Consider the following 10,407-nt stretch of genomic DNA (forward strand, 5'->3'; position numbering starts at 1 on the left):
GGATTGGGGGGGGGCTGAAGCAAGCTTCTTTGCTCTAGAGCAGGCATGGTGCCTGGAGCCAAGCAAGGGGCAGCTGCCCTGGTGCAGGACTGGCCCCAGTGGGGCATGTACCCTTGGGTACCTCCAGATGTGAGAGAACTTGGCCCCCAAGCCCTGACTTGGCACAGCTTGGGAACCCCTGGGTGCTGGGCACAACTCCGGCTTCCACTCCCAGTCTAAACTGCCAGCTTAGAAAATGGAAGGAGCATCTGTGGGAGAAGCAGCAAAATGGAGGCTGGGCCGGCAGAGCCAGGTCCTTGGCATGCACAGCGGAGGGCCTGTCTGGTTATTTGGCTCTGCAACCCCCAGGTTAGGAAGAGAGAAGAAGGAGGCTTTGCTGTCGAGGGCAGGTGCTGCCTACCCCAAGCTGGTGACCGTTCTGGCCGCCTCTGTCTTCCTCTGGGGATAGAATGTGCCCTCACTCAGAAGCCAAGGTGGGGACCCTCCTAGGGAGAGGAGTCCTCAGTTCTGGCCTTCTGTCTGTCCACACTCACTGCTTCCCATGGCCCTTGCCTTGGCTCCTTGCCCTCTCCAGTGAGTCCCCCTCTTTCTTTTTCCCCTGTACCCTGGAGCCCTACCCTGGCAGGCACTCTCTCATGCTTATCCTGTTCAACCGGCAGACAGGTGCCAGTCCCAAAGCTGGGCCAGTTGCTCAAGGTTTCTTTGCCAGGGCTTATCCCCAGATGGCCCCCGGTCCTGGAAGCAGGGTCCCTGAGTGGGGCAGTGGGAGGCTGGAGCCTCCAGTTCTCACTGGAGCTGGCCTTGAAGCATGGCTTATCACATGTGGACACACATGGTACGCCAGATGCATGCGAGAGCTGCAAGGGTGTCCTTTTGCCTGCGTGTCTGTTGCATGTTACTTCAGGCAGCTGTTTTGGTTTCGGGGCTCTGAAAAGCCATCAGTTCTTCCCCATGGGGTCAGGGACCAGAGTGGGGCTGCAGCTGGGGTCCTCCCACCAACTCCTAGGGCTGCAGGGCATAAAGTCCTGGGGTCAGGCCCTGAAAAGGTGGAGGCATGACTAGCCAGCCCGGCCCCAACCCCCCGGCTGCCCTCTGTGTTTCTCCAAGCCAAAGCTGCAATGGAGGGGGGAGCAGAGCTGAGCATGTGAAGGAGCCCCCACCCTAGGTTTGCAGCTCCCTTCAGAGGAGGACACCTGGGGCCAGAGAAAGATGGAGGAGAGGTGCTGGGGTACCTGGGGAGAGGGGCAAGGGAGTTCCTCCATTCTTAGGGATGAGAGTGGGAGCCAGGGAGCAGGGACTACTTGTCTGCCCACAATCACATTTTCACTTGACAATGGCCACAAGTATGTCTTGTCTGGGAGGCCAGTTCTGTGGGTTGGTCAGAACAATTCCTCCCATGGCTACTGTATACTGAAGGCCAGGGACTCTGCTGCCAGTCAGTCATGGGTTATCAGCTTCTCCCTCCTGGGGAACCTTGTCCGCTCTGCTCCCATCCCACCCCTGGCTTCGCCTCTGACTCCCATCCAGATCCTACCCTAGCTTTTTCTGCAGGGAAACACAAAGGGTTCAGGATCAAAAGCCCCTTGGTAGGAAATGGATTCGGACTTTGACTCCTTCCACCCATTTGAAGAATTGGGTTCCTGGGGACACAGAGGAGATATAGAATGAGGGTTCCTGGGGCTATTCTGAAGGGTGCACCTTTCCTTTTCTCATGAGCTCTGCTGGGGAAGGGGGTGAGTGGCCAAAACCTCAGTTGCCTTGGCAGCTTGATTTAAACAGAAGAGCACCTGGAGATCCAGATTCTAACCCCTGCTCTGCCACTAACTCCCAGTGCTCTCTGAGGTACAACCTGTGTCCTCTCTGGGCCTCAGTGTCACACCATCTGTCACATGAGGGAGGTTGGACAAGATGGTGTCTGCTGTCCTACCAGTTCTGACATGGTGGGAGTCTGTGATCCCTAAGTCAGGGAGGGCTACGGTTCAGAAGGGGAATAGGTCCCCATTGAGGCCACTGGGTGTGCCCCCATGGATGCTAGGTGTGGTGTGGTGCCCACCGCGTTCCATTTCTGCCACCCCCTTAGGCCAACACTGCACCCCTCCTAAGCGAACTCCGAGGCCCTGGAGCCCAGCCTCTCAGCGAGTGCACCACTGGCTGGCTCAGTCCCAGACAATTGATCTGGGCTAAATGGGTTCGGTCTGATGTGGCTGGAAGCGGGGGGAGGGGTGTGGCCTCCTCAGGGTCAGCCTGTCCCCATCTGTGGCCAAGAGGTGTTCTGGGGTCAATTCAGAGTCCTATTCTTTGGGGGGTGGGGGAGGAGCAGGTTGACCAGGGGGCAGATGGTGGAGGGGGAGGGCAGGGAGCACTCAGGGAACTGTCCGCGTCCGTCTCCCCCTAGGTGAATGGCAGCGATGGCATGTTCAAGTATGAGGAAATAGTACTTGAGCGGGTAAGTCTGCCAGTGGGTCAGGATGAAAGGGGAGAGGGGAGGGTTCAGACCAGGAAAAGGAAGGGCTCTCCCAGGGAAAGGGGGGAGCACCTGCATTTGAGAAGACAGGGGAAACAGTGGCCCTCCCTCGGAGGCCACATACTGCATCAATCAATCAACCAACTAACAAATATTAATTGACCTTGCTCACTGAGGCCTGGGGAATTGGGGAGGGGATGGCTTTGCTGAGGCTTCTATGCTGGAACGGTGGGCACAGGCTGGGAAGCTGTGTGCCGGCCTGGGGCTGCTGTGGCCCCTTCGGAGGCCTGGAGAACCCGCTTCTAGGGGGATGGGGGAAGGGGCCTCCCTCATGCCCTCTGAGTGAGCAGACTGTGCCCCTCTGCCCCCTTCTGCAGGGCAATTCTGGCCTGGGCTTCAGCATTGCAGGTGGCATCGACAACCCCCATGTCCCCGATGACCCTGGCATCTTCATTACCAAGATTATCCCTGGTGGAGCAGCTGCCATGGACGGGAGGCTGGGGTGAGGTGGCCTGGAAGCAGCGCCTGGGGGTAGCAGGGGCAGGATGAAGGTAGGGGAAGAGGGCTGCCCAGCAGGATGACCCTTTTATTAGATCTCAGAGGGGGCAGGGGAGGGATGGGGAGGGAAGCAAGAAGAGGTGGGAGAGGGGGTGGAGGGGCGGTGGCAGGGTGTCATGCCTCTTGGGCTTCCTCCGCAGGGTGAATGACTGTGTGCTGAGGGTGAATGAGGTGGACGTGTCGGAGGTGGTTCACAGCCGGGCCGTGGAGGCGCTGAAGGAGGCGGGCCCTGTGGTGCGGTTGGTGGTGCGGAGGAGACAGCCCCCGCCCGAGACCATCATGGAGGTCAACCTGCTCAAAGGGCCCAAAGGTGCGGCCCTCTGGGTTCCTGTGCTTTGGCCAGAGGCCCCTGGTTGGCTCTGTAGGAAATGGAAGGGAACAGCCTTACTCCTTGCCTGATTCCCAGCTCTAGCTCACAGGCTTCTTTTTTTACCTCCCATCGCACTCCCCCTTACTGACCTAGGGATGGCTTGGGGGCAGGGGAGCTTCCATGGGGCCAGTGGGTTGGCTGCGGTGGGGAGCTGGCTCTGGGATTGACTGAGCGCTCTAACTTCTCCTTGTGGCCCTCTCCCCCTCCCTTTGGGCTCCCCCCCCAGGCCTGGGTTTCAGCATTGCCGGGGGGATTGGCAACCAGCACATCCCGGGAGACAACAGCATCTATATCACCAAGATCATCGAGGGGGGTGCTGCTCAGAAGGATGGGCGCCTACAGATCGGGGACCGGCTGCTGGCGGTGAGACAGCCTTTGGGGATGCCCAAATGGTAGGGTAGGGTGGGGAGGTGGGGCTCTAGTAGCCTCTCCCTCCACCGGCACCTCACTCAGGGCCCAGCACTGTGGGGGGATTTCAAAAGCAGCAGCATCCGAGTTGTGCGCCCTCAGACACCAAGGCCCTAGTTCTCGTCGTGGCTGGGGTTTCCTCGCCGCTCTACTGCCCTCTTGATGCTTCTCCACTTCTTGCAGCGCTATACTCGGCCTCCGTTAGAGGAATTTCACTGAAAGGCCACCCTTGGGGGTTCCCCGGGGAAGCCCTCCCTTTTCCCAAGGGCCAGCCCTAAGGCCTCTCCTCTTCTAGGTGAACAACACCAATCTGCAGGATGTGAGGCACGAGGAAGCCGTGGCTTCACTGAAGAACACATCTGATATGGTCTATCTGAAGGTGGCCAAGCCAGGCAGCGTCCACCTCAACGACATGTATGCGCCTCCTGACTATGCCAGCAGTACGTACCGTCTGCCCTGTCCCTGGCCTGAAGCTCCTGCCCCCCGCTTTCTGGAGGGGAAAGAATTCAAACCCCTTGTTCAGAGAGGGAGAGACAGAGAGAGAGAACACACTAGTGCTCAGGAGAACTGAGTCCAGATGCCAGCTCCGTCCCTTAGAGCTGGGTGCCCTTGGACGAGTCCCTTTCACCTGTCTTCAGTTTCCTCTTCGGCCAAGAGGAGCTAATGATGTGTGTGCTGCCTTCCTCACAGGACTGCCGCAAGGATCAAATGAGATCATGGACGAGGAAGCCCTTGGAAAACCGTATTAGGCTATAGAGATGTGAGGGATTATTATTAGTCACACCTCTAGTCATGCCTTTCTTTGTAGACTGCTTGACTTTAGCTCTTTCTAAGACTCACAGGAGTGAGCCCAGGATTCAGAAAGGGACTGTGGAGGAGGAACCTGGGGGTGGGGGTGGGGCTGGGGAGAGGGGAGGAGAGGCCTGAGGAATCAGCCTCCCCTGGTGGCTTTGGCATCTGAGGAGGGGGTGTGGAGCACAGTCCTTGGGAGGGGGGGGTAGGGACCTACATGGAGTGGTCTCTTAACTCTTCTCTCCTTTTCTTGCTTTCAGCTTTCACCGCCTTGGCTGACAACCACATAAGCCATAATTCCAGCCTGGGTTATCTTGGGGCCGTGGAGAGCAAGGTCAGCTACTCTGCTCCTCCTCAGGTTCCCCCTGCTCGCTACTCTCCTATCCCCAGGCACATGCTGGCTGAGGAGGACTTCACCAGGTAAAAACGCCCCTCCACCCCTTTATCCTACCTAGGGACGAACAGGATTAGGAATCGGTTTCTGGCTAGCCACAGGTCTCCTTGCAGTATGGCCAAGAAGAGGAGAAAGCCCTCCTCACTTCTCTTTGGGGTCTGAGGCCCTCTCTCAGCCCTTAGGGCCCTAGGGAGGGACGGAGGGAGCTGCAGGGACAAGTTCCACCATCAGGGGGAGTGCCAAGTGTGCGGCCCCATCCGAAAGAACCGAGTCAAGGGTGGGGTGGAGCGTGGAGGGGGCTGAGGAGGTGGAAGCGGCGGGGGTTTTCTTCCCCGAGACAGTTGCTAACCCCCCTCTGCGGCAGTCGTTCTAAATTAGAGAAAAAAGCCGTTGAGCCGGTGGGGTTGGCGGGACGCTGGGAGGCTGGCGGGCCCGGTGGCCTCCCAGGGAACGGTCCCGCCCCGCTCTGGCGGCGGTGGCGGCGGCGGCGGCGGCGGCGGCGGCGGCGGGCGGTGGAACTGGTCCGGCCGGCCGGGGTTCCGGGGGACAGGTTTGCTGCGGGGTGGGGCCCTGGAGGCTGCTGGGCCGGCTGCAGGGGAGCCGGAAGGGTAGGCGGCCGGTGTCGGGGGCGGGTGGAGAGAGCTGGAGGAGCCATGGAGAGGGCACGCAAGTTCTCGGGCTCCGGCTTGGCCCTGGGCTTGGGCCCGGCCTCGGCCTCGGCCTGGAGGAGGGCTTCGCAGAGGTGGGCCTGGCCTCTCCGCTCCCTGCGGCCTGGAGGGGATGCCAGGTAGGAGGAGAGGAGGGATTTGAGCAAGAGCATCTGGGACTCAGGGAGGGAGCCTCGCACCCAAGACTGGGAGCAACAAAGGAGGAGTCTTGGACTTGGGACTATTCTGATGAAAGATGCTTCAAGTGAAGGCGGTGGGCCAGGAAAAGTGTGCTGGGAGTCGGGTTGTATGGATACACACGAGCGGCTGTAGCTCTTGCCTGATGACACTGACCATTTCCAGAGGGATGCCTTAGACATAACATGGTTAGTTGCAGCTGGGAGTTTCCATGTGTTAACTCTCTTAAGTTAGGCTCCTAAGCTCCTTCGGGGGACCTGGGATTTCTTTACCTGTCTCCCACATCACCTGGCAAGGGCGCATGGTAGTAGCTGGTGACCACAACCGTCTTTGGGGGAGGTGGGAGGGGTCGTAGCTGGTGGGTGGAATTTCCAGACTGGAGGAGCAAGTGTAAAGTAAGTAGGTACATTTTGTGGATGGATGTGCGATCGACCCTGGGCTGATTTCCAGTGCCCCGAACTGGTTCCCCTTATTGTGGCCCAGGTCCAGCACGCCGGTGGTAGGATAGGAGAATCTGGGGAGAAAGAGGATGAGTGAATGGGCTCTGGGGTAATGGTCTCTAGACAGGGTAGGGGTGTGCTGAACTGCGAGAGTAGGGCACTGTCCACTGAGAAGCTGACTCCAAGCCTTCAGGAAGAAGGGAGGGAAGAGGAACTGAAACTTGGCACCTGCAGAAAACAGCAGCCAAGCAGGTTTCAGGAGAGAAAGGAAGCAACAGGGTATCGTACATAAGGGACCGAAGTCATTCTACAGCAGGATGGGCCTTGTTCTAGGCTGGCCCTCAGAGGAACAACAGTTTATATCCACCTTGTCTACTTCTCTCCCACCAGAGAGCCCCGCAAGATCATCCTGCACAAGGGCTCCACAGGCTTGGGCTTCAACATCGTAGGAGGAGAGGATGGGGAAGGCATTTTTGTCTCCTTCATCCTGGCAGGAGGCCCAGCTGACCTGAGTGGGGAGCTGCGCAGGGGAGACCGGATCCTATCGGTGAGGAGACAAAGGAGAGGTGGGAGGATGGGAGCCATGCCAATCTAAAAGGGAGGAGGGGAGATCTTGCTTCCTCCAAGGAATGCTTCTTGAGATGGGGGAAGGCTGAGCTGGAGAGAACTTACATTCTCTTTAGAGATGGCCTTAGGGAGTGCCAGGGACTGAGCCCAGACTCATCCTTGAGGAGGAAATAGAATGTGTGTTGGATCTTAACCCTGGTTGGCATTTGACCCCCACAAAGATAATTATTACACTAGAGAAGTCATATTCTTTAGGTCGCGTCTTAGGGGCAAGGATGGGCTATTGAGAAATGCATCTGAGTAGGCATAGGGATGGGCTACCCTTCTCCCTCTCCTAACTGCTATGACAGAAGACTGCCTTTCTTGCTTTGGGGATGGCTCATATCTCCCCTCTTTGGACAGGTGAATGGCGTGAACCTGAGGAATGCAACTCACGAGCAGGCTGCGGCTGCTCTGAAACGGGCTGGCCAGTCAGTCACCATTGTGGCCCAGTACAGACCTGAAGGTAGGAGATGGAAGGTCGGACAAGATGATTTGGGGAGTTTGAACCTGTGTCGGCTTTTTGCCATCATAGGTACCAAAGCCACTTGATCAGGTCCCTTCTACCTTAGTGCAGTGACCCCTTCCTCTCTTGTTTTCCTTCTGGACAGGGGTAGGTTTGGGCCCCTTTGGGGCATCTGTCTAAGGCTGTGCTCAGAGCTTGCTGATCAGGGCTGCAGTGCAGCAGAAGGCCAGTAGTGGGCGGCAGCCTACGGAAGGAAGCACCGAGATGGGGCGACTGGAAAAAGGGGAGGGGGAGAGGGGTGGGGGCGCAGGGCTCAGATGCTTAGAGACGCAAATGTGTGCGGTGGAACAGGAGGAGAGTAGCTCTCGGTTGGAAGGACCGCAGAAGAGATCCGACCTCTTAAGGAATCTTGGTCCAAACCCCTATGACCCCCACTTCCTTCCTCTCATCAGGGTGACTGTAAAAGAGCCATAAACGCACTGCAAAGGTGATGCTAGGCCGTCGGGGTAGGCAGTCGGGAGCGGACCCCCTCCCCCTACGGGGGCCTTCTTTGTGTTCTCAGGGAGCGGGCCCCTGGCTGGGGCGAAGGGGCGGGGCTGGGTATGCAAATGAAGGCGTTTGATTGGCTGGGGCCAGCCAAGGCCCAGGTGCGGAGGTGAGCTGCCGGATGGCGCGCCCCAGTCGGCCGGCCGGCGGTGTGGCCATTGGCGGGCCGAGCGCGGCCTCCAGCCTCACGCCCCGCCCCGTGACCCAGGCGGAGGGCGGCGGGCGCCCCTCCTCCCCCCCCCCTCGCGCGCCTCAGGCGTCTCCTCCTCCTCCCTCCCCTCCCCCTTTCCCTCCCTCTCCCTCCTCCCCTCCTCCCGCGCGCCCCGCTTTGTGTCCGTGGTCTCCCGCGCGGGACGGAGGGGCTGGCCGGAGCTGGCGCTTTCTCGGCACTAGACCTGGACTCCGACCCGGCGCCAGGTGAGGTGGGGCGGAGAGGGTCAGGCCCCCTCGCAGTACCCCCCTGGCCTCTCTACGGTTCTGTTCTCAAACTCTCTCCTTTCCAACACTGCGCCCCCAACTACTCTGCGCTCTCCCCGGAATCCCTTCGCCTCAAGCCCCCAGCCCCGGCTGGTGCGCAGCTCGGGAGTCCCTCCTGAGAGCCCCTCTCGGCCCCAGGGGAGCGCCGCCCGGGGCTGAGCGCCCGCTCTCCCGCCACTGGGCCCTGTGTGGCCTTCACCTCTTTGCCATCACCTCTCCCCACTCACGAACTGTGCCCCTTTTGGCCCCAGGACCTCTGCCCTCCCCTCAGGCTCCTGCCTGCCGGCCGCCGCGTCCCCGCAGCCCCCTAATCCCTTTCCTCAGAGGGATTTTCTAACCGGCCCCCTCCCCCACACGCATTAATCGGCCAAACCCGGCCACCTCTGGGAACACCCGCGACAGGCTTGGTAGTCTCAGGACCCCACCCCCACCCCCGCTTTTGTTCGCGAGGGTTTTCAGACCGCTCGCGACTTCTTTCGCCTCTCCCTCCTCTTTGTCAGCCCGGCCTTTGTCCCTTGGGGCTGCAGCGCCTGGACTCCTTGGACACCTAGGCCCCGTGGGCCGGTTACCAAGGTGGAGGAGAGGGACGTCTCCCGGGCAGGTGCTCTGGTTCCGTGATGGGAAGGGGAGAGGCCGGGAGCCCTGTCGCCGAGCTGTGAGGGATCAAAAGCGCCTACCTTTGTCCTTTCCGCCCTCCCCCACCCCCCAGTCTTGTTCTGTGCCTCGAGGTGAGGGCCTGAAGGGGAAGAAGAGAGGGGCCGGCCCCCTTCTGCTCCAGGCTTTTGTGATGGGGGCAGAAGTGCGGGGAGGTAACTCACAGGAGAACTCGTCGGTCTGAGGTCAAGGGAAAGAGGGATGCAAATGGACACTTGGAGTAATTTCTCTCCATGTTTGGTGTTCCGTTCATGACAAGAAGCACACCTTAGGATGGTTGGTTGGTTGGTTGGTTGGGTTTTTTTATTTCTGCGTGTGCTCTTTGCTTCTCAGTGGAGAGCTATCCATCTGATTTTTATTAGCAACCAGTATTTATCATGTCATGCCCACAACTTAGACAACGGTAGGTTCTGCAAAGAAAATGGTTTCTCTTGCATATTTGGGTGTGTGCGTGTGTGTATAGGAGAAATTGATGTGTTTCTTTCGGTTTTGCTCTGTGTTGTTGGGCACATGGAAACAATACTGTGAATTTGTCTGGTGGTAGTATGTTGGAAACTGGTGACTACATATTTCTATGAGTTTTGTTGGGAGAATGTAACTGGTTTGCCTAAAAAGCTGCAAGTTGTCCAGGATAAAGGGATTCATTCTTGCCAACGTGTATTGCTCTCTGAGCATATTTCTGAGGGTTTATAATGTATGTTGAGGTGCTGTCATATGTTAGGTCTCTGTACCACTGGCTAAACAAAGCCTTTCATAGGATTTAATTGAACCAGTGGTGGTAAGGCTCTGCCACTCCAGTCTTGTTTCTTTCTTTGCTTTGGTAAATCCAGCAGGGCCCCAACATGCAAAAAGCTTTTTCTGTTGTTGTTCCTTTCGAAAATGGACGCTCAGAGACAGGTCCAGAGGGACTATCAAGCATTCGGTGTTGGGCTCTGAATTTTCTTTGATAAAGTCATAGCTTTTAAAAATAAGGACTCCATGTTGATCATTTTATGACTATATTAAATACTGTTCTTTGGAAAATTGTATTCTATGGCCATTTACAAAATGAATAATCCAAATATGTGTCTGTTGGCCAAAATGGTAGAGACTTTGCATGTTACGGAACACGTAAGTGTTCATTGTTTGTGTTATTTTTACATAGAATGTGGGACCTGGAAAGGTTTGCGTACTCCAGCCCGTCTTTGTGCAAACTGGAACAGCGACAGGAGAGCAAGGACGTGACTTGCCTAAGGTCATGAAGGGAAAGTTGCAGGGGGTCAGCAATTGGTTTAGGTCTGAGGTCCACCAGTTGGGACAAAACGTGCCTGGGAATACCTGAGAGACCTAAGACCTAGCTGGAGTGGAGGAGCAACAGGAAAGGAACTGGGGAAATAAAGAAGAGAGA

The 10,407-nt window shown here is 57.7% G+C and overlaps 1 protein-coding gene across 1 annotated transcript in view; it reads left to right on the plus strand.

Annotated features, from left to right (window-relative positions):
* DLG3 (discs large MAGUK scaffold protein 3) overlaps nt 1-10,407 on the plus strand; it is a 52,574-nt gene that overhangs the window by 1,260 nt on the left and 40,907 nt on the right. The window contains 10 exon segments of the mRNA XM_040630762.1: nt 2,081-2,101; nt 2,103-2,135; nt 2,396-2,446; nt 2,842-2,966; nt 3,163-3,332; nt 3,619-3,755; nt 4,096-4,240; nt 4,853-5,012; nt 6,662-6,818; nt 7,241-7,343. Coding sequence (XP_040486696.1) covers nt 2,081-2,101; nt 2,103-2,135; nt 2,396-2,446; nt 2,842-2,966; nt 3,163-3,332; nt 3,619-3,755; nt 4,096-4,240; nt 4,853-5,012; nt 6,662-6,818; nt 7,241-7,343 — 1,102 coding nt within the window.

The sequence above is a fragment of the Ursus maritimus genome (genome assembly GCF_017311325.1).
Source record: "Ursus maritimus isolate PB19 chromosome X unlocalized genomic scaffold, ASM1731132v1 scaffold_X1, whole genome shotgun sequence".
In the NCBI taxonomy this organism is placed as follows: domain Eukaryota; kingdom Metazoa; phylum Chordata; class Mammalia; order Carnivora; family Ursidae; genus Ursus; species Ursus maritimus.